Source organism: Chelonoidis abingdonii, chromosome 3 (genome assembly GCF_003597395.2).
Source record: "Chelonoidis abingdonii isolate Lonesome George chromosome 3, CheloAbing_2.0, whole genome shotgun sequence".
Lineage (NCBI taxonomy): Eukaryota > Metazoa > Chordata > Testudines > Testudinidae > Chelonoidis > Chelonoidis abingdonii.
This window is the reverse complement of record NC_133771.1, coordinates 18,388,537-18,412,734: the sequence shown is the minus strand read 5'-3', so window position 1 is coordinate 18,412,734 and position 24,198 is coordinate 18,388,537. Positions and strand designations below refer to the sequence as shown.

At 43.3% G+C, this 24,198-nt stretch overlaps 2 protein-coding genes across 2 annotated transcripts in view; both read left to right on the top strand.

Moving 5' to 3' along the window:
• The window catches only part of UBXN2A (UBX domain protein 2A), a 368,202-nt gene that overhangs the window by 319,759 nt on the left and 24,245 nt on the right, over positions 1 to 24,198 (top strand). The gene's annotated exons all lie outside the window — the stretch shown is intronic.
• On the top strand, positions 5,892 to 24,061 carry FAM228B (family with sequence similarity 228 member B). The gene is made up of 8 exons (XM_075063504.1): positions 5,892 to 5,975; positions 7,812 to 7,928; positions 11,055 to 11,129; positions 12,344 to 12,541; positions 19,530 to 19,607; positions 20,513 to 20,600; positions 20,717 to 20,861; positions 22,609 to 24,061. The coding sequence occupies exons 1-8, from the start codon at positions 5,892 to 5,894 to the stop codon at positions 22,712 to 22,714; spliced, it is 891 nt and encodes a 296-aa protein (XP_074919605.1). The 3' UTR covers positions 22,715 to 24,061.

The following is a 24,198-nucleotide window of genomic DNA, read 5'->3' as shown; positions in this document are numbered from 1 at the left end:
TACCCTTGGGGGTATGCAGAGGTCTTCCAGGGGATACATCAACTCATCTATATACTTGGCTAGTTTTACAATAGGCTACATAAAAAACACTAGCAAAGTCAGTACAAACTAAAATTTCATACAGACAGTGATTTATTTAAACTGCTCTATATATTATACCCTGAAATGTAAAAACAATATTTACGTTCCAAATGATTTATTTTATAATGATATAGTAAAATGAGAAAGTAAGCAATTTTTCAGTAATAGTGTGCTGTGACACTTTTTTTTATTTTATGCCTGATTTCATAAGCAAGTAGATTTTAGGTGTAGTAAAACTTGGGGGTACTCAGGACAAATCAGACTCCTGAAAGGCGTACAGTAGTCTGGAAAGGTTGAGAGCCACTGCTCCAATCTGACTCCCTGTAATGTGCCCTGGAACTCAGCAGGCGAGGGCTGTGTTGGACCAAATGGAAAATGTTCCAAAGTTGAGGGGAGAATTCTTTGCCAGCAGTCCCCTCCCACTGCACAACTGACTGCACTACCCGCACGCCACATCTCTGGAGGGGCTAATGGGTGACAGCAGAAAGAAATCTGCTCTGGGGGCCAGCACGGTCAGCTGGGGGGAGAGGAGGGAGCTGGCAATCTATTTTTTTACAACACTTCATAATCTACCAGTTGCAGATCTCTGCTCTAGTCTATGCATTCTTGATTCTGAACTATGACTCAGGTGAGGGGATAGTAAAGTGTGTTTGTAGGAAGTCCTTATCTATCCCTTTCCTAATGGTTCATAACATTCTGTTCACTTTTTTGGCTGCTGGGGCATATTGAGCAGATGTTTTCAGAAAACTATCCACAATGACTCAAGATCTCTTTCTTGAGTAGTAACAACTAATTTAGAACCCATTATTTTGTATATAAATTGAGAATGTGTTTTCCAACGTGCATTACTTTGCACTTATCAACAATGAATTTAATCTGCCATTTTGTTGCTCAGTCACCCAGTTTTGTGAGATCCCTTTGTAATTCTTCAAAATCAGCTTTGGATTTAACCACCTTGAGTAATTTAATATTGTCTGCAAATTTTGCCACCTCACTGTTTACCCCTTTTTTCAGATCATTTATGAATACGTTGAATAGCACTAGCCCCCGTATAGATCCTTGGGGGACCCAGCTCCTTACCTCTTTTCATTGTGAAAACTGACTATTTATTCCTGTGCTGTTTCTTATCTTTTAACCAGTTACTTCATCCATGAGAGGACCTTTCCCCTTATCCCATGACTGCTTATGTTGCTCAAGAGCCTTTGGTATAGGACCTTGTCAAAGGCTCTCTGAAACCTTAGGTACACTATATCCACTGGATTGCCCTTGTCCACTTGCTTGTTGACACACTCAAAGAATCCTAATAGATTGGTGAGGCATGAGTTCCCTTTTCAAAAGCCATGTTGATTCTTCCCCAGCATATTGTGTTCATCTGTGTGTCTGATAATTCTGTTCTTTACAGTCGTTTCAAGCAGTTTGCCATGTACTGAAGTTAGACTTACTGGCCTGTAATTGCCAGGATTACCTCAAGAACTTTTTTTAAAAATCAGCATTACATTAGCTATCCTCAAGTCATCTGGTACAGAGGGTGATTTTAATGATAGGTTACAAACTACAGTTAGTACTTTTGCAATTTCACATTTGAGCTCCTTCAGAACTCTTGGGTGAATACTATCTAGTTCTGGTGACTTATTACTGTTCAATTTATCAATTTGTTCCTAAACCTCCTCTACTGACACCTTAATCTGAGACTGTTCCTCAGATTTGTCACCTAAAAAGAATGGCTGCAGTGAAGACAGATGCATATAATTCATTTAGCTTCTCCACCCTTGTCCACCCTCTGACCTTGTCATCCATTAGGGGTCCTTTAGCATCTTGGTTGTCCTGTGGCTGCTCTGATTTTTTGGCATGATTCCCGCTTCTGTTGTGCTTAAAAAAAAAAAATTAGCATGGTAGGTTCGGGTGTCTTTACTAGTTGCTGCCAATTAAACTTTAAGACTTACCAGAATTTAGTTCCTGTCTCTTTTTTCAGTGTGGATTTGACTTCCAATTGTTAAATGATGCCGGTTTAGTCTCTAATGCCTCTTGACATTTTTTTAGCCATGTGCTTTTTTTTTTTTTTTTTTTTTTTTTATTTGGGATATACATTTAGTTTGAGACTCTATGGTATTTTTAACAAATTTCTATGCAGCTTGCAGGCATTTAATTCTTGTGTCTGTTTCTTTCAATTTCCATGTAACTATCTTCCTCATTTTTGTGTAGTTCTGCTTTTTGAAGTTAAGTGCTACAGTGGTGGACTTTTTTTGGTATTTCCCCCCCTAGAAGGATGTTAAATTTAATTACATTATTAATTACATTATGGTCACTATTGCTGAGTGGTTCGGCTATATTCACCTCTTGGACCAGATTCTGTGCACCTCTTAAAACTGAGGGCTTGTCTACAAACCACCTCTTAAGTCGATGTAACTTACGTCACTCACAATGTGAAAAAGTCACCCCCTTGAGTGAAGTAAGTTACATTGACTTAAAGCAGTGTCGACTTCGATCCTCTCCTCCTATTGGATGTCTGTCTGAACTATGTGTTCCTCTGCACTTGTCAACTTTCCCTCATCCCTTTTTTTTATAAATTCCTCTTTGTCTTTTTTAATTTTACATGCCAGGAATCTGTTCCTTTTTTGGTTTAGGAGGAGCCCACTCTTTTTCTGTATAGGTTCCTCTTTTCACAAAAGGTTTCCTAGGTTCCTAAAAAGCCTAAATCCCTCCACCAAACACTATCGTCTCATCCACTCATTGAGACACTACAGTTCTGCCTATCTAACTGCTCCTGTGTATTGAACTGGAAGCATTCAGAGAATGCTATCATGGAGGTCCTTGACTTTGATCTCTTACCTAGCAGCCTAAATTTGATCCCCAAGACCTCCCCCCTACCTTTCCCTATGTCACTGGTGCCTGTGTGTACCACAGTCACTGGCTTCTCCCCAGCACTGCACATAAGTGTGTCTAGATGTCTGGAGAGGTCTCCAACCTTCAGACCTTGTGGACAATTCACGATGTGGTCTCCTGGTCATCACAAACTCCACTACCTATATTTCTAAAAATTGAATTCCCCATTACTATTACATGTCTGTTCCTAACAACTGGGGCCCTCCCCCAGCGGAATATCCTCACTGCGAGAGGATATTATGACATCATCTGGAAGGAGGGTTCCTCTTATGGAATCATTTCCCTCTGCTCCAGCTTTGTTCTCCTTCCCTAAGGTTTCCATACTCCGCAACAGCACAGAGAAGTAAAAGAAGGGAGTGAGGTGACCAGACAAACTGGTTTGAGGAGGATGTTCCAAGAAGAAAGGGCAAAATGGAAGAAAGCATGGAAGCATTTGTGAGAGGAGACAAAAGGGTATCAAGGGTATCTCCGCTGGTGGAGAGGTGATAGCAAGGAGCGTGAAATGAGACCAAGCTATAGATTTAGGCTGGGGCTTCATATTGTAGGACTTTGAAAGCAAGGACAAATATTTTAACCTGATGCATATCAGTGTGCAGTGGCAGTCAAAAAAGCTAACAGAACATTGGGAATCATTAAGAAAGGAATACATAATAAAACAGAATATAACATATTGCCTCTATATAAATCTATGACACGCCCACATCTTGAATATTGCGTGCAGATGTGGTTGCCTCATGTCAAAAAAGATACATTTACTCTTTCTTATAACACAAGAACTAAGGGTCAGCAAATGAAATTAATAGGCAGCAGGTTTAAAACAAACAAAAGGAAGTATTTCTTCACACAACACACAATCACCCTGTGGAACTCTGCCAGAGAATGCTGTGAAAGCCAGGACTATAGCAGGGTTCAAAAAAGATCTAGATTTATTAATGGAGGCTACTAATCAGGATGGTCAGGGCAGCCTCTGTTTGCCAGAAGCTGGGAATGGGCAACAGGGGGTGAATCACTTGATGATTACCTCTGGGGCCCCTGGCATTGGCCACTGTCGGAAGACAAGATACTGGGCTAGATGGACCTTTGGTCTGACCCAATATGGCCATTCTTATGTTTATGTTCATAATGAAGTCACTCAAAGAGGGGTTGATGTAGCTGAAGTGCTGGGCAGGACAATGAGCCCTTTAGAGGATACCCTTGGCTTCCACTTTTGTCTTCAACTCTTCCCTTAATTCCCTGCTTCCATGGAAGGCAGACATCCAAGCAAAATGTCTGTAGCTTTGTTCTAGTACTCCAACGGGAGACTCTTTGGAGAGTCCTTCAACCAGCTGGTGGTAGAAGCCTTTGAAAAATGGAAATCTCTTCCCTGGGCTAAAGAAACTGGGGCAAAACTAACAACCAGTACTTCTATAGAAATAGACATTATTGTGGCATTACCATTTACCCAGATACCAGAGGATAGTCAGGTTTCAGAAGAGGAACATGGAATAAGGGCAACAAATGAGAAAAAATCAGGGATGCTTTCAGTGTCTTGGCCTCCATCTTCGGGAAAGAATGCATAATTTATGGCCTCAGCTCTTCCGTGAATTTAAAGTGCTAACACAGTACAGAGGGTCCTAGAGAGACCTCCTGCACTTTGGTGGACATCCTGTTTCCCTTGTTATGTATAAACCTTAATGGATTACTCTTAGTAATGTGTGCCATAAAATAGACAAGATATAGAAGTTGGAATTTCCTGGCTTGAACTTACAACCTCAGTGTTGCTCTTATGTTAGTTTTCTGCATTCAGAAATAACTTCACCAAGTACTAAAATGTGGCCATCTCTAAAGTAGAGCACAGCAGAGGTTTAATAGTGCTCAAGAACATCATAGAATTGTAAAAGTAAGGTGGTAGAATTTAATAAGTCAAAGGTATTTTCAGAGCTGATGTCATGACAAACACTGTGGCATATACTGAAACAACTTTGTCCAATAGTACAAAATCAGCCTACTCATTTGTTCTGAAGGTTACGATAGATCAGGGGTGGGCAAAGTTTTTGGCCCAAAAGCCACATCGGGAACAGAAATTGTATGGCAGGCCATGAATGCTCACAAAATTGGATTTGGGGTGCGGGAGAGGGTGCAGGCTCTGGGGTGGGGCTGGGGATGAGAGGTTTGGAGTGCACGAGGGTGCTCTGGGCTGGGGTCGAGGGCTTTGGAGAGCAGGAGGAGGATCAGGGCTGGGGCAGGGGGTTGAGGCATGGGGAGAGGGTGAGGGGTGCAGGCTCTGAACCATGTTTACCTTAAACGGCTCCCAGAAGCAGTGGTGTGTCCCTTCTCCGGCTCCTACATGGAGGTGCGGCCAGGCGGTTCTGCACGCTGCCCCATCTGCAGGCACCGCCCCTTCAGCTCCCTTTGGAGTGCATAGGAGCCAGAGTAGGGCCATGTCGCGGCTTCCAGGAGCCTCGTGGTGCAGCCACCAACCCTGTGGCCCAGCTGGAGCTCCAGAGCGGGGCTGAGCCACATGATGTAGCCCCCGAATCCAGTGCCCTGGCCGGAGCACTCGAGCAGGGCCAAACCACATGGTCTAGTCCCCAGCTGAGCTGCGTGGTATGGCTTTGACCTGGTGCCCCAGCTGGAGCGCCAGAGTGGGGCCGAGCCACGTGCTGTGGTTTGCCGGCCAGCTTAAAATGGCTTGGCCCACAGACTGTAGCTTGTCCACTCCTGCGATAGACAGTATCACACGGAACATCTGACTATAAAACTGACATTTGTCGTCTTCTTCTCTTTGATTATTTGTTATTTGCACAGATAGGTAAATGTTCTAGCAGCATTTAGAAACTACTAGGAAGTTTGATTGGCTGCACAGTAAGAAAACTACCCTTTTAGTGTGTGCTGTGGCTTTTGACATGTTTTAATGCTGTTTCCAGCCCTGTTCAGGAGCACCTAACATGGGTGGTTCAGAGAACCAGTGGTTACTAAAGCTGAAATGTCCAAGGTCCCAGACAGAGTATGCCCTGCAGACTCCAGAACAGGTGGGTGCCAATTCATTTCTTCAACCATAGTTTTCACCCTGCTAAACCCTAGAATGGGGCACCTGAAACCAATATCTGTAATGAGGTACCTGAGGAGTTTTTACATTTACATGGCTTTGAAGAATATAAATACTAAGGGTGAGAGTCTAACGGGTGCAGACTTGTAGAGGGCTAGCACGGAACTTTGTAATTCAGAGGGAGTGGGAGCACCCACCGTTGTACCCTCAATCCTGGTCTGTTGCATGAGCAGAAACTGTTCTTGGCGTAACATAGGCAGCTCCAGGGCCTGTTTCAGTTATGCCAGCCACCCTGTAGCTGCCCTTCGAGCAGCAGCCCTGCTTGGAATCTCTGCGACATTCTGGCCTGCAGCCCTATCCTTGATATGTCCCTTCTGTCCCCAGCCCTGCCCTGGCACACCTCTCCTACCCCCAGCACAGCCCCTACTCGGGCTTGTGACGGGATTCTTGGGAGGCAGTGTTACAGCTGTCTTCAGCAGTTCCTGTGCCAGGGAAATCTCATCCCCAGGAGAAAGAGGAATTGCTGAGATTTAGGATGGCCCAGTAGAGGAACATAACTCGGAATAATAGGATGAAACTGAGTCAAGATAAAATGTAGACTATCCGGACATGTTTCCTAAAGGTGATGTCTTTTGGCCCATCAGTAGTCTCCCAAGAGAAATGGTGGCAGCTCCACTGCATGAATCTATTAAATTAAACTGGACAAAAATAATGGAGACTGTTTGTTACAGTCTGATCTTGCTACAGTCTGATCTTGAATGGTACATTGGGAATGGACATGATAAACTAACTGGGATTATATGAATCTTGGCCAAGATCTTCATAAGCCTGTGTTTCAAAACTGCTGAGTACTCTCAGCTCTCATTGGAGTCAACAGAGTAATGAGGCTTCATTGCATCCAGAGTCTCTAAGATGAAAGGCTTTAAAGCTTCTGCAGCCAAAAGCCTTTCCACTGTTTTGGTCTTGGAGAGAGATGAGTATTTCCTGAGAGCCTGATTTACGAGAGCCTCATGCTTTTTATTTTCTCTCTTAATGAGCTATCCTCCCTATCCATTTCCCTATTGGCTGAATCCTACTGCATTACCTGCACTGAAGGCAACAAATGTGCTCACTCCCCTGCCCAGGCAGTAGTTTAAGCAGCTCCCAGATCCTAGCCAGCATGGTAGTTCTTTCTTCATGCTCATTGCCAATCAACAGAAGGGTTTCTCTGGTTACATCTGCAGCCTTAGCACCTTGTCTTGTGGAATATCTAGGATGTACCTAGTCAATACTTGGATGGCAGAACTCCAGGGAAAACCTAGTGGGCCAAATACAGTAAAGCTAGAGCAGGAATGTATTTGGTCCAGCATGCTGCAGAAAGTGGTATTGTTGACTGAGTCTTCCAGGTCAACCAGCACCTTGGCTTGGTGTTGGGGCACTGAGCTGTTGGAAGAGATGTAAAACCGAAGACCCAACCCTGTATGGACATTAAATATGCCGTGGCCATTTCTGCAGGAATAGGGGTGTTAGCCCTGGTGTCCTGCCAGATTCTAGTTTGGGTAATAAAATTCTGCCTAACTCTATTTGCGGCTGTTTCAGCTTGATAAGGTATTCTAAACTTCCTGTCCTAAACCATTGCTGTGCACTGCTTAACTGGTGCTGCAAGACTCTTTGCACAGTGGTGGTTAGTGAAACTTAGGATCCTTTGGGGGTGAAAAGTGCTATAGTTATGCCCCAGGTTGTAGAGGAATTGGAGTTTGGTACCTAGGTGGAAGGATGAGCAGTGTGATTTTTGCAAACCAAAACTGTTGGATTTTTCCTTCTGTTAAAATCTCTGCAGAGCGCCACCTCTTCCCTGGCTAGGAACAGATCCCCAAGCACTTTTGGCAGAAGTGCTTCTGAAAGGAAAAAAGTTTGTGAAGATTGGCTAACACAGAAGCGGTTTTCTCAAGTACAGGTAGGACAGAAGCTGTATTTTTGCAGGGATGAGGAAAAAGTAATTAAATGCAATGTCCTGTAACATTTCTGCTGTATGGACAATACCTAGTGGTTTGCCGCCTTTGGGAAGAGTAACAAAAAGTTACCAAGTGAGAAGTGTTTTGGGGTGGAAAGGTAACTTACATAGTCAAAGCATCTAGTTTGAAATAGTTCCCTGCAGCCTGAGGCTCTACATGATTCACTTGGCCCCATCATCATCGTCCTGTGATAGATCCTTTCAGTTCCATGCAGTGTCCTGTGTGTGGGTGTTTTGGATAAGACCTTAACAACTGGGGTCTTGTCTGCTTTTTATCGGCATTTTTTTTATAAGAGACAGGAGTTTTCATAAGAGAAGTTTGTCCTTCTTGGGCAACATTTTCCATCCCTTTACTGTTGTACAATGTGAGTGTAGCTGCATTTTAATGGTGCTATATGGATATATTTAATATTTGAATTGAAAAGAGCTCTGTAAGTTATTATTAAAGGTGGCCTGCAGTTATATAATACAGGTCTGTCAGGTTTAGTGTAACATACTGAATGCCCCAAATAACCAAGGTAAAAGGGCCATTCAGCTTATTATGAAATATAGAGTTCTTCTTCTTTGGTTGCCTCTGGTTGCTGCTCCTTGGCTCTGACTCCTGCTCCATGCATTTTTCTGTTGATATCACTTCAGTAAGAGAACCCTGCTGAAGCATGACACCAGTCTACACGGGTGAGGCAGGGGTCTTTTAAAACTACATAGTGTGGTTTTGCAAAGTGAAAAATGAAGAAACAGATTTATACACATTGGGATATAAAATAATATAGAACTTTGCAGAATCATGGAAGGTGGGAGGCATCACGTCGGGGTCACCAGTGTTGTCAGATGCCTACCGGTGTGGTGCTCTGCTCTGTTCAGTGTTGATATCACTCGGCTGCGTGCGTGTGTTCCCTCTGTGTGCTGTCCCAGCTCTTCGAAGATAGCTGACACAGCAGACCGGAAGAGAACCCCCAATGACCACAGAGTCTAGTAAGGTATGAAGGCACTTTGGCCAGGTTATTGTCCAAACGATGACAAAATAGTTCCCTCTAGTTTGTTACTCTACAGGACATATTACAAGTATGTGCCCCCTGACAATGGACTCAGCTCAGTCAGTGGCGGACTTTCCACTGCCCCCTAGGCTGGACAAAGACACCGCCCCAGGGATGCATTCTTATAACACAGGTACAACAAGCTACGAACTCAGTCCTGACGTATGAGGTGCAACCCCCTCTACGTAGTTAAGGTACTTGCTCTCCCTCTGTACATGTTGGTTTCGAACAAAACAACTCTATCCATCATATTACCCTTTTGCCCTGTTATGGGATAGGTCAGTCTGTTCCTTGTTATCTGTGTGGAATGTATAAGTATATGGTTTCTGATCTCTAGTGTTCGTACTTTTTAGGTACGTATCTTCTTGCAGCAATCAGCCCTTCTTTGCCAGCTTCTCCCGAGCAGGGCCTGCCTCTGGCTCACAGCTTCACTTTGCTTTATGTTAGCAAAGTCTTGACCATTACTTTAGTTCAGGCCTTAGACCTCATACCAGGCCTCTGATACCAAGGTTTATATCTCAGGGCCTCCTCTTACTACAGGAGGCTCGCTCTTTACTTGCATAGGCAAGCTCCAAACACCAGCTGTGTTCCATCAATGATGTGGTACCATCAGCACATTAGGAGTAAACAAACATAACACAGGAAATTCTAAGTTAAGACTAAAGCTTCATTCTTAAATGGTGCTCTCGAACATGGGTATTGCAATAGAGTTGGCTTGTGAAATCATCTGCAGTAGCAATGAAAGGCAGGAAGGTGAGTGAAGAGTAACATTTCAGCCTCTCTCTGGCTTTGGTCTACACTCAAAGTATTGTCCTGGAGTAACTACAATGATTTAAAATTGACCAGGTTATACTGGTGCAAACCCTTAATGTAAATACACTTAAACTGGTTTAAACCTTGGGAATATCAGGTTAATTAAAGCCTTAAGTAGGTTGGTTTAAGCAAAGTCGATGTAAGTGAGGTTTCAATCAGTTTGTGTGTATCTACACAAGCAGTTTGCATCAATGAAATTAACTCACTTAAAATCAATTCAGTTACACTGGGGCAACTTGTCCAGTGTAGGCCAGCCTTTAGCTCCTTACCACAGCTATGGCCCTTACACACAGTACCCTGTGCAGTTTGGGTCTGAAACTGACCAGTTCACTGAAATGTGAAACATTTATCATAGATTTTTAAAGGTGAAATTTAAAGTTTGCTGTTAGAATCTTTCCTGTAAAATATAGAATTACTTTCTCTTTTTAAATTAATTCAGTACTTGTAAAAGATGATGGAGATTGCCAGTCCTGGAGACCAGAGTCCTCTGTCTATCCGATAGCTTCCTCGCCTGTGTGCCTCAACCGTGCTCTGAAGGGAGGACCTCTGAGTGAGAGATTTGTTCAGTCTCTGTTGTGCGTTTGTTCCGTGGCCTCCTTGCTGAGACTGCTAATAAGAGTACTTGCAGTGGTTGTGGTACTAGATTAGGCCTTAGGAGCTCTTTATTTAAAAACTAGATTGAGAACATCAGTTCAATTGAAGGTTACAAATTTAAACTTTTTTTTTAAAAAAAGTGTGCTGTAATTGTCCATGTGGTGATAACAGCTCTTTCCTGTTCTTACTTTCAAGACTGTGGATTGAGTTTAGAGATGGCGGGTGTTTAGTTGAGAAGTATGGAGGGAAATTTGTTTGTGTAAATAAATATTTGGGGTTTACAATACAGAGGGGTTAATAAACTGGGAAGGGAAAAAGGAAATGCACTGTAAGATTAAATCTTCCTAGGAGGTTTTCTTCTCAGGAGGGAGTTCTCTCATATTCTTTCTCATGCTTGAACTGATGCTATCTTTCCTCTTTGATCTTATCTGCTTTTCCTTCCCATGCTCATCTGAGCATCTAAACACAATGCCTAAGAGTGCCACCAGCCCTTCCATCTTTGCTGATCAAAGAACTTAATCTACTGTACTGATACTTATTGTTTTGAAATCAGAGTTAATTCTAATGACTATTTTTTATTCAGCAGTTTTACTTCCCGGTTTTGCTGATATTTTGTTTATTTTGTTAGGCAGTATCTAATGAAGGCCAAAATATTATTGCTGCTACCCAGTCCATCTTGGACAGAGAAAATTATTTTGTAAAGGTAAGGAACATATATTTGTCCTTTTCACCATATCCTGATAACTACACAAGAAAACATGTGGGTGTCAAAATCTCTCTGCCCATCAACAGTTGATGGTAAAATGCCAGTAGTTGATAGTATCATAAGACCAGTTATCTCAAGATATGTGACCTTTGAGCCAAATTGTGCTCTCAAATATTCCACTGTGAATCAGAGAAAATAGATTTTCATCACTGTAATTTAGACCCTATATCTTTAGTTGAGTCCTTGTGCCTTTCTTTCCTCTCTGCAAGTCATAGTGTCATTTTACCTACAGCTACCTGAACTCTGATGTTATGACCCATGTCTTCCTCTGTGCTTCTTTCTCCATAGACTGCCAGGTTTTCATTTTTGCCGCTATAGATTTATCTGTCCTCTGGGTCACTCATAGCTCCTGCTGCTATGGTGCCAATCCCTGCATTCCACGATCATGTTAGACTCCTGGATCATAAGATTGAAAAACATCTCATGGTTTTTAAGCCACCTGCCCTCTGATTTTTCCACCTTTTGGGGTATGGGATCATTTCAGATTCAACATTTAAACTTAAATATGCATACAGAAATACGAGCCTGCCTTTTCACTGCTCAGAGAGGACTTAGCTCACCCTCTTCTATCCCTTTGGATGTGGGGTGCTGACACTTTATCCCCCAGCTCTAACTAGTCAGGGTGGGCATTCTTCCATGTCCCTGCTCACAGTTCTCCTGTACCCCACTGAGTCTCTCTGTATTCACTTGCCCCCATATTTCTGGCTTTTCCCTTCTATGCTACAGCACAGTCCCTTGCACCTCATGTTGCCCTTCAGCCTCATACTCCCTGTGATCTGATGCTCTAGGAAAGAGATTAAAACTTTATGGTAAATTACTGCTGTGCTTAATGCTGAATTTCCTGTTGATTCCCAGCTTAGTTGGCACCACCCTTTCCCCCTTCTGCTAGGCCGCCACACAGGCCTCTGAAAGGAGGATGCACTGAAGATGGGACCCTAAATATGGGCTTACAACCAGTCTCTTGCTTAAAATATCAACATTTATATTGGGTCTTTCTGTTTGGTCACTTAACTGCCCATTTCCACCTACCCTTCCATTCACCCCACCACATCTGGTCTCTGTTTTCTGTATAGACCTTTGATATCTCTGTAAGAGGAGTGCTTAATAGGTTACCTAAATACATGAATATCTTCTGCCTCTCTGTAATGTAGGAGGTGGACAAGTATTTGAGACACAGCGATTTCTTAGAGCTGAGAAAGAAGGAGATCCAGTACAAGAAATGGCTGGAGTGTGTTTCAGAGCCACTGCTGCAGAAAATTGAGGACAAAGTTGACAGCCAGTCAAGTGAAGAAATAGAGGAAAGGAAACGAAAGCAGCTCGCTCTATATTTAAACTACTGTAATAAGAAGGTATCCGTAATGATTTTATTATTGTATGGGTTGCACATTGAGGGTTGCTGGCAAAAGCACCCATTGTTGACCTTTTAATTGATACAATGTGGCATACTCATGGGATCTGCTTTAGTCTTGTTTGTAATTGATCTTTTTTTCTTGCTAACAACACAATTGTGGTTTAAACTAACAGCTATTGTGTTCAGGTAATGATTGGATTGTCCAGTGTACCAGAAACATATGAAATGGTTCCAAACTGGATTTACTGTAATGAGAAAACGGTAGTTTTTACTCAGTGGGCTATGAAACATTTAGCGTGAAAACCATGTGCTAAACAGTCCTCCGCAGAAGTAGTCAAGGACTGAACGGGTCAACAGAGACTGAACTATACTCTCACCTCTCAAGAGCTTTTCCAGGATGGTTTTGCAGCACATTATCAGAGCAGCATGGGGAAGCACTCACTTCTGTGTTCTACCTGTCATGTGAAGCAGTAGGACCAGAGGCTGAGGTGGTGCCAATGTAGTATCTTAACAGAATTTTCAGGGTAGAGTGACATTACCAATTTACTGAAAAAAACACTTAGTAACTTGAGTGCTTTGTTTCCTGTGATTTAATACTCAAAACTAATCATGCTCAGGGTAGAAAATGTCATTCTTTTGTAAATTTCACACTGCTAGTGAGTGCTTTGAATATGCAGGACAGCTGCTGCTAGTTATACTTGAGTGTCTCTTAATAGAAAACTGCTAAAGTCATTCTCTGGTTCATGAACTGGATGTAATAGATGACAGATTTCTTCACCAAATATTGAGTGAATCAACAAGAAATGATGCTATTTTAGACTTAATTTTGATAAGCACTGAGGATGTCATAAAAGAGTTGGCTGTAGAAAATAACCTTGGATCAAGTGATCACAAATTAAGTCAGTTTAAATTAAAAGGAAGGATAATTAAAAACAGGTCAGTAACTAAGGTTTCTCAAGAGACTTTAAGAAACATAATTAGTAAAGTCAACTGGACTGAAAAGCTCAGAGATTTAAATGTGGAGAAGGCTTGGACTTTCTTAAAGTCAAGGGTGCAAAAACTATTTGGAATTTGAGTCCCAAGCAAGGGGGAAAAACTCGTCTGGAGTGCTACCCTACCTAACTGGATGAATAATCACCTCAAAAAGGATATTAGGAGTAAGCAAAGACCCTAAAAAGAATGGAAGAAAGGATTGATCAAAAAAGAAACTTACTGTATATACTCATTCATTAGCCTGGTCGTTTATAAGCCGACCCCCCCAAGATGGTTAGGTAAAAATAGGAAAAACTGTATGACCCTTTCATAAGCCGACCCTATATTTCAGAGGTTGGCAAACTTTGGCTCCTGGCCTGTTGGGGTAAGCTTCTAGTGAGCCTTGACGTTTTGTTTACCTGGAGTATTCACAGGTACAGAGCCCCTCTCCTCCCTGTGGCTGCGGTTTGCCGCTCCCATTGGCTGGGAATGGCGAATCGTGGCCTCAGCGAGCTGAGGGGCTCCATGCCTGCAGATGCTCCAGGTAAACAAAATGACAATGTATTAGATATTCAATTCAATGATTCCATAGAGTTTAAAATCATCAAATTTTGGTGTAGACCCATTTATAAGCTGACCCCCGCTCTTTGATGGGTCACTTTTTTACCAAAAATATTTGGCTTATGAATGAGTATATACGGTATGTCTTGGTGGTCAAAAAATGAAGGGATAAAGTGAGAATAGCCAAAAAGCAAACTGAGTTAGAGCTTGCAAAAGGATTTAATACAAATAATGAAAGATTCTTTGGACATAAAAATGAAAAGAGAACAAGAAAGGAAGAAATGGGCCTCTGTGCAGTGAGGATAGGGTGGAGATTAAGGATAATACACATATGGCACAAAATGATAATATAGAGCATTAGGGCGAAGGTAGAATGGCTGATGGGAATAAGTGCATAGAAATGGAAATTACCACATGAGAGATGAAAACAAAACTCATAAGAATTTACTGCACTCATATCAGAGGAATTGGATAATTTCCATCCCAGAATACTGAAAAAACTGGCACATGAGAGTACCAGTCAGATAGCAAAGATTTTTAATAAAACCATCAAATCTAGGATGATACCATATGACTGGAGAATAGCATATGTAATACTTATATTAACGAAAGGTCAAAAAGGGACATTGTCAACTATAGACCAATTAGTCTGACCTCAATAAGTATGCAAGGTATTAGAACAAATTCTGAAGGAAGGCATAGTTAAAGATATGGAGGTAAATGGAAAATGGAATAAAATTCAGCCTGGTTTCCCCAAAGGTAGGATGTGCCACACTAACTAGGTATCTATCTTGTGTAAGATAAATTATTTTAAAAGAGGAAGGACATGCAGTAGATCTACTGTCTGGTCTTCAGTAAAGCATTTGATGCATACTACAATGGAAATTATTAATTAAGATGGAAGAGACGGGTAAGGAACTGGCTAAAACAAGATAACAATGAGTTGGGCTGAAAGGAGAACATAAGAATGGCCATACTGGGTCAGACCAAAGATCCATCTAGCCCAATATCCTGTCTTCTGACAGTGGCCAATGCCAAGTGCCCCAGAGTGAATTAACAGACAGGTAATCACCATGCAATCCATTCCCCGTCACCCATTCCCAGCTTCTGGCAAACAGAGGCTAGAGACACCATCTCTGTCCATCCTGGCTAATAGCCATTGATGGACCTATCCAGTTCTTTTTTGAACCCTGTTATAGTCTTGGCCTTCACAACATCCTCTGGAAACATCCACAGAGTGTGTGTTGTGTGGAAAAATACTTCATTTTGTTTGTTTTAAACCTGCTGCCTATAAATGTCATTTGGTGACCCCCAGGTCTTGTGTTATGAGAAGGATTAAATAACACTTCCTTATTTACTTTCTCCACACCAGTTATGGTTTTATAGATCTCTATCATATCCCTGCTTAGTCATCTCTTTTCCAAGATGAAAAGTCCCAGTCTTATTAATCTCTCCTCATACGGAAGTCATTCCATACCCCTAATCATTTTTTGTTACCCTTTTCTGAACCTTTTCCAATTCCAGTATATCTTTTTTGAGATGGGAGCAATCACATTTGCACACAGTATTCAAAATGTGCGCGTGCCATGGAGAACTATTGGGCTGGAGGGAGGTTACTAGTGTAGTTCCTCAAGTGTCAATGGGTCTTGAGACTGATCTTATTTAATATTTGCTTTAATGACTTTGGCACAAGAAGTAGGAGTGTGCTAATGAAATTTACTGACGACACAAAGTTGGGAAGCATTGTCAATACAGAGGAATATTGCAAAATTATACAGGATGAATTGGATGACCTAGATCACCAGAACAATAGAAATGGGATGAAATTAAAAAGTACAAAGTTCAAGGTAATGTATGTAGAGACTATAAGAATTTCTGCTGTAAATTGGGGCCTCATCAGTTAGAAACAACAGAGGCAGAGGAAGACCCGAGTGTATTAGTCAGTCACAGGATGACTTTGAGCCACCAATGTAATGTGGCCATAAGAAAGAAAAATGCCCAGTAGAGAGCGAGCCGTATTAATGGCATTGAACAAGGCATTGGTAAGCTCTCGTCTGGAATAATGTGTATAGGTCTGGTCACGCATGCTCAAGAAAGATAAATTTAAATAGATGCAGAGAAGGAGTACTAGGATCATCAGGGGAATGGGGAGCATATTTTATGAGAGCAGACTAAAAAAGATTGGCTTATGTACACTAGCAAAATGAGGGCTCAGGGGGGATATGATTGCTCTCTATAAATACATCGGGGAGGTAAATGCCAGGGAGGGTAAAACTATTTAAACTAAAGGACAATGTTGACACAAGAACAAATGGATATAAACTGGCTATGAGTAAATTTAGGCTGGAAATTAGAAGAAGGTGTCTAACCATCAGAGGAGGAAGGTTCTGGTGCAGCCTCCCAGTAGGGGTTGTGGGGGAAAACAGTGAGTATTAAGACACAGCTTGAGAAGTTTATGAGCAGGATTAAATGACTGGGTTGCTTGCACAGCAGGATATTGGAATTTATGATCTATGGGGTTCCTTCCAGTCATCCTTCATACATAACTTCGATGCACAAAACAGAACAATCACATCATCTACCACTGGTGAAATAATCATTTACGTTTATAAAATGTCTTCTCGGTCAAAGGAAACAAGTCTTTTAGAAGTTCTACCCATACAGCATCATGGGAATGTAGCCCGTTGGGTGTGAGAGCAATAGACACACTGTGCTATAGTGGTGAAACTTTGGTCATGGAGTTTGAGATGCATGTGAAAAGTGACGTGGAAGCTTTAAAAGTCAACACAGAGCAAACAGAACGTCAGTGTCTAAGGTTTAATCAGAACATCCCACACAGCAAACAGCATGGAACGCCATTTATCTATTTTGGAAGGATGAAGGGCTTGGTCAGACTTTTTACTGAAGGCATGGGATTCAGAACTGTAAATACCATATCAGGTTTGCAGCCAGCCAACCTCAGACTGTGATCCAGTAGGATCTCACAAGCTGGGCTGGGTCAGTATGTAGATGGGACGCCTCCAAGGAACACCCAAGTGCTGCAGGAAGTAGTGTTTATTACTTGGTTGCTGGCACTTTTCTCGCTAAGTCAGGGTGGCTTCAGTTCCCCATGCTGCTTAATGAGACCCTGGCTACTTGAGATTGTTAAAGATACCGTGACCTTTTTCATAAAAACTAGAGTATCTTAGTCAAATTCCAAGTGAGGCAATTCCACCTTGCCTATCTCTCTTCCACCCAGGGCCGGCTTTAGGAAGTGCGGGGCCCAATTCGAACAGTTTCGACGGGGCCCCAGCAAGGATGACAAAAAAAAAAACAACCCACCACATGTAAAAAAACACATGGGGCTTGTACTCATTGGGCGGTGCTCCGAGTCTTCGGCAGCACTTCGGCAGTGGGTCCTTCACTCGCTCCAGGTATTCAGCAGCACTGAAGGACCCGCCACCGAAGTGCCACTGAAGACCCAGAGCAAGCGAAGGACCCACCGCCAAAGTGCCACTGAAAACCTGAAGCGCCACCAGGTGAGTAAAAATTAAAAAGGTGCCTCTAGCCAGGGAAGGGATTCTCACTGGGCGCGGGGCCCTATTTGGAGGAATTGGTGGAATAGGCCTAAAGCCGGCCCTGCTTCCACCCGACAGTTTCAGCTATGTATAGTATTCTCCATGCCTGTAAACTGTCCTATAGAGGGGGCTGCCTGGCAGCGGTGTGTGGAGTGAGGCTTATATAATCTTGTTTAGCTGGTGTGGCGGGGGGGGGGGGGGGGAAGGGGTGTTTCTTGTAAAACACTGAGATCCTTGGAAGAAAAATATGAAGTGTGGTGGAAAAGCTCAGGCCCCTGAGCCATTGCTCTGAGAAAGATGATGTAAGTAACCTGCCAACATATCATGACCCCCCAGGCTGGTATAACCATTTCACCACTTCCTGGAGCTCCTCAGGGCATCCAGGGCACATTTTCCTCAGTGAAAAGCCCAGCTCCCCTCTTGTATCATGAATTTGGAGGCTTCAGCCTTATCCTACAACCTGTGGCTGTGAACCCTCTAAAATCCTCCAATTCTTGGTTACCTGAGTGCATGGACCTGTGTAGCAGTGGGGCATTAATTTGCATTCATTGTGTCCATTTGTGAATCATTTTGAGAGACTGATATTTTTCTGTGGCATAGATAAAATCCCTGATGCTGGTTCACCTTAAAGCTTTCTTTTTCTGATGTTTTCTCCCTTTTTGTCCATTTCTTTCTTCCTGTCTCTCTCTCCCTGCCATTAGCCTTCCCCTTCTCCTGGCCCCTCTGCCTCCCCACCTCACAGCCCCTCTGTCATCAACCCAATGCCCCTCTCCATCTCCATCCTTCTCCCTCCATTCTCCTGCGTCTTCCTCCAGGCTCCCTCACCCCTTCCCACCCCGCTCATGCTTCCTCCCTTCCCTTTCAGTCTTCTATCACTCTCCTATTCCCGCACACCACTTGTCCCCCCCTCTTGCCCATTCCATCCCTCTGTTCTCCCTCACTTCTACCCTCCTCCTCTCTTCCTACGGTCTCTCCCCTCCCTGACATTCCAAGTGCCCCCATCTCGGTCTCTCTCTCTCCCCAGATCCCTGCTGGCTCTCTCCCTACAGCTTCGCTCCTCTCTCCCCTCTCTGGCTCTGCCAACATTTCCCCCTCTCCGTGTCCCTCCATTGGCCCTCCAATCTCTTCCCCTTCTTCCCCCTATCCCATCCCACCAGACAGCCTTCCCCTGACTTCCATTCTCCCCACTCTCTCACCGCCCCCCTTCCTGCCAGTCCCACAGCCAAGGCCAGGGGTGGCGGATGAATGGCAACATGGCCAATCATGGCCTGAAGCTAGAAGCGGCTCTGCTTCCATCAGGCCACATTTGGCTGAAGACAAGGGTCTGCTCAGCTGCACCAGGCCAGTATCAGGTGCTCTGTCGTTTCAAACCTCTCAGCTCTTCAGCAGCAGTGGGTGTCACTTCCATCTCCTGCCGCACTGCTGAGCTATGGCCGGGGGGGGGTCTCCGCTGCACTTCAACAGTGTGGTAGGGACATGGAGGAGACTGTGCACCGATGCTTCAGAGAATAGCATAGACGGCAAACTATGCCTGTGCTTCCATTTATGCTTGTACGAGGGACTAGCCATGAAAGACTGTAAGCTCTCCAAGGCAGGGACATAACTGGGTACATATTTATACAGCACCTAGCACAATGCTGAGCCTGATCTGAGGCCTCTGTGCACCACTATGATATAAATATTAAATACAAACATACAAAGCAAAGGGCTGGCACTAAACATTGCATGAAACTGCTGCTGAGGAGTTAGAGCTGCATAAATAACAGACTCCTCCATCCGCAGGTCACTCAGTAAATGTACATGTAACCTTGCTAGCTAGGCCTCAGCACTGCTACCTCCAGTCACTACATCAGCAGCATCAGCCATGACCTGAGCTATCGCTTGCTTCCCACACAGGGTAAGGTGGCATTGGAAGATTATGATTCTTCAGAGTACGACCCTCTCTTCCTGAATACACATCCCACCTATCTGAAGGTATGGCCAACTGCTGCTTTTTGGCTTTTAGGTGCACCCTCTGATCAAGAAAAGTCTAATGGCTAATGAGACAGCCAGTGTATGTTGTTACTGATTTGTTGCTCTTAGGGTTGGTGATACTCAAGATGGTCGTTTGGCTCAGGGTGGTTCCACTTGCATTAGTTTAGAAAACTGAGTCCCAATCTTGCTGCTATTGCAGTCAAGGAAAATTTGACAGTTGATTTCAGTGGAAGCAGGAGAACAGGCCCCCGTTCCTTCCATATTAAACTCAGTAGTTAGCCGGGTTAGTTTAAATATTTCAGAAGAGTTTTTGTTTTACGGTTTTACTCAAATTTACAAAGGTCACCTGGGCTAAAGTCCTTTGACCAGGGCTTGGTGTGTCTCACAGTAGGCCGGGTGTGTTTTGTTTGCAATACTGAATCATGCTTGTTTGGCTGACTTGCTGGGTGAATAATCCTATATTTCTTGTGGCTTGTATTTGGTGGGAATTTCGTTTCCTACAAAAAGCCTGATTGCTCCAGATGTAGTTGACTGTAGCCCACAGATATGAATACTGTTAGTGGGTACAGTAGCAGCACCCCCATTTCTAATGCTTTGGGCAGCCTGTAAAGACTCTGCCAAACTTGTGCAGAACATGGGAGAGGTAATGAGAGGGTGCTTAGCACAGGAGGCTGGGACTTTGGCTATATTCTCAGTTTGCCATAGCATTGCTGGGTTCCTTACCACCTCTGAAAAGTAGGTTAACAACCAGTTTGTGCCTCAGTTTCCCATCTATAAAGTAGAGCTAATGACAGCTCCCTACTCACAGGGTGTTTTGAGATGTCACTTTTGTCTGTGCCATTCCGAACCCCTCAAATTAAAGTGTTTTCTTAGTCCAAGCATATGAAATACTGCATTTGTTATAGGTGTCAACTCCACCTTTACACGATCCGCTGTTAAAAGAGGTACAAGGAAGGTTTCTTGAGGATGGGCTTATCAAGCAATGTGAGACAGGTACTTAATATCATCCATATTCTTCAATTCGCGGAAGTGTTTCACACAACAACGAGAGCCATTCTGGCTAGCAATAGTGCTGCTGTTCACATTAGTTACTGTTCAACTCCCCACAGGAGGAATATACTCAGCCAAAGAAATGAACAACCTATGTAAGGCAAAGTTGCCACTGCTTCCTTTAGGCCGGCAAAATATGGATGCAGCTGAATGGCTGAAAATACCCCCAGGATACATAGAAAGTGAGATTCGGCAGAGGAAGAGGTAAAGTCCAACAAATCGGCAACAGACGTACCCCCGGTCCTGTCCGGTCATAGATCAAAGTGCTTGGAAGGGCAAGTTCAGGTGGTTTTACTGGTGGAGTCTGCTTACTTTTGTACATTTTGTAAGAAGTTAGTGCTGGTGAAAGGGGCTGGATTGCCTCCTGGAGAAGTAAGGGGTGTGTGAATCTATGTAGCAAGTGTGGGGTGGGAACAGTATGGTTCTCCGTATGGCCCCACCTGGAATTCCTGTTCCAGTGTCTTAAGAGCAAGGGAGCTCTGAACTAGAGATGGGTTGTGCTGAGTCACTTCTTGCATTGCTCAGGGCCAAGCCTGGAGGCCAAACCTACAATTTAGCCTCTTCAGGATAGAGGAGGATGGATAGTCAGATGAGGATTTCATCTGGATGTGTCTGAAGGCTCTTAAGAGCCAGAGTTTTGCTGCTGTCACTAGTGTCAGGCTCTTTGTGAGCAAAGCAAGGTGGCTGATTTACAGCTGTTCACTCAGCTTGTTTTACACTTGATCATTATGTTGTGACAGTTTTGAGGTTTTTGCTTCTGGCAGCCCCCATCCCCAACCATGCATTGTCCCTTGTGCTCCCAGTGCGGGTATCCTGCACCAACAGGCTACATCACAGAGCCAGGAGGCTTTAAGCATATATCACAGGCACTCTAAGAAAAGCATCAGTTATGCTTAAAATGCCATAAGCAGGGAGATGGTTTAAAGTTCAGCTGATAAGTATCTTTGTAGTGAAAGATGCAAAACAAAGACAATTATTACAGTTCAACTATAATCTGTTGAAAACTTTGTAAAGGGCGCACGTGCTGGCCAAAGCAAATACTGCTAACCCTGAGCGGGAGGTGTGGAAGCTGGGTCTCTTCTAGGATTCTAACTCAGGCTGCAGATGGGTGTCAAGATACCAAGAGGGGGATGTCAACTTCATCATGCCCCAGTTTAGTGCTCCCAGTCTGTGGGCTGGGAATCAGTACAGAGTGTTCCGTGGGCTGGCAGAGCATGTGTGGAGCCTTGTGCTGAAGAAGGGAGTGAATCAGCACAGCTGCTGAGATATGGGGAAAGGGAAGTTTTTAGTAAGGGTTTTGACTCAGTTCTTCAAGCTCCCTGTTGGTGCTGGTTCACCTTAGGCCTCTCAAGGAAAAACGTGCCCCTTATGTGCAATGATAGCAAAGCTGAACCAAATGAGAGGTTTTATTCCTAGTCTCTGTGTGGGTTTGCATGGGCAACCCTTACAACAATGGCTCCTCCACCCTCTTTGCACTGGAGCCCATCCCTGTGTGAGACTCTCATGTAGGATCAGCCCTTGCTACATCTCACTTGATTGGTTTCTGTGCTGTTTGCTTTCCATTCCTCACTTTTTCTGCCTTCTCCTTTCTTTCCAGTTCTCTGCCACCCATCCTATTTTCCCTCCTCACTTTCTTGGATTTAGGGACAGTGTCACCATCCTCTGGCCATAGAGACTTTGGTACTAGGCAGCACATCACATCTCCCATCGGTTCATGCTCTCAGTCCTGTGGGCTGTTACTGTACCTAAGCTTTATTCCAGCATCCTGTTTAGAGAGAATTTGTGGGTAGTGGCAGGTTCATTCACTTTATCCAATTTTCCTGTTAAGAGAACATTTGTCAGAATAACTCAGTGCAGTAAATAGCTGGAGCTGAAGCATTGTTGATTTTGGGGCAATCATTCGTATGTGACAATATGTTAATGGCTGTTACCAATCTGATTTCTGTTAAAGGCGAAGGGTGAAGAGAAACCGTAACACTGGCACCCTGGATTTCAAGGCTTGGGCTGACAGTACGTGTCCTCCCACCCTTTGGAAAGAGGAGATGTATATCTACTAGAAAGTTAGATTTGGGATGTGTACCCAGGACCTTCTGCTAAAGCAACTGACCACTTGCCAGTCATCTTGACAAAATGCAATAAAACCGGCTTGCTAACCATTCCTTTCTGAAGTGCCAATTGCATAACAGCACAATACCCAAAGAAATGCAAAGTACTCTGTGCTACATGGATTTCCAGCCGCAGTAACAATACTGTACAGACTAAAAATCTGAGGAAGTTAAAATGGCAGGAGCTTCATTTAAAAATGTCACTGCATAGAGACAGATGACAATGCTAAAACACTGAAGTTTATCGCAATGCTGTGAAATGTTTGTATTGAAAAGAGAAATAAATCACTGACATTTTCCCTACCTTCCCAGCCATTATATAGCCTTCTTAACAATCCCAGAGACTGCCTAACTATAACAGACAACAAGCAAGACCGGAAAAGGACATTTCTAGAATCTGCACATTCCTACATAAGGTGCTCTATTACGACTCCAGGTCTGATTTACTTCAGATATCAAAAAGTGCAGTGAAAACGTGTTAGGGAAAGCAGGTCCCTGGGTTGTCCTTTCCATGACCTTGAAGGAGACCAACATTCACTGACTAGTTCCAGATCTTGTTTATTTTCCAGTAGGCTAGAACTCTGAGGATGGGGCACCTTGAGAATCTCAAAAACAAATCCTCTGTCTGAACAATGAGCAAATCAAAGTGCCCCTGGCCAGCCAACCTCAGTTTGATGGAGGAAGGTAAGTGTAGTTTCTATAGTAGTTAAACAACATTCTCAAGCAACTGTTTGAGCTGGTATTTACTTCACTGTTAAAACTTTGTACGTGAAAATAAACGTATGCGTGTGAAGTATAAAATAAAGTTTGCTTACTAATATCATGCCACATTTGAATGACTTTCTGCTGGAGACTTATAAGGTGCACAAACTGAGATGACTTAACAACAATAGTCATAGAAAGATTGAGTTACCCCAACCAGGCATGGAAGTAGAAGGCACATCTTCCTGGAAGACCAATACTAACCATTCCAGCTGTATTAACTTCTGCCAATATTCTACAGATTGAATAGTTTCAATACCTTTAAAATATTGGGCCATTAACCCTGTCTCACTAGGGGTAGGCTGTGATTAAATACAAAATGCAAAGGTTTGGCAATCACACCTTATTTTCTCACAACAAAATGCTGTCCCCTTAAGATGTATAAAATAAACATGGATTCCCATCAATCAGACAGACACAATCTCTCAAAAGCTGCCAAGATTTTTTTTTTTTTTTATTTAGGACTAGAAAAATTGAACCACAGAAAACTGTTAAAAGTAACAGAGGGTCTGACTTAAGTCCAGCAAAGAAAGAGCCTTCAGGCTGGTAATCAGGTTTGAAACTCTGTTAGGCATTATTAGGTATTGTAGCACCTGTGGGATACAAATTCACTCATTGTCTGGAACTGAATGCAATGCTTAAATGTCCACAAGGCAAAGTCAGGATGCAATAAC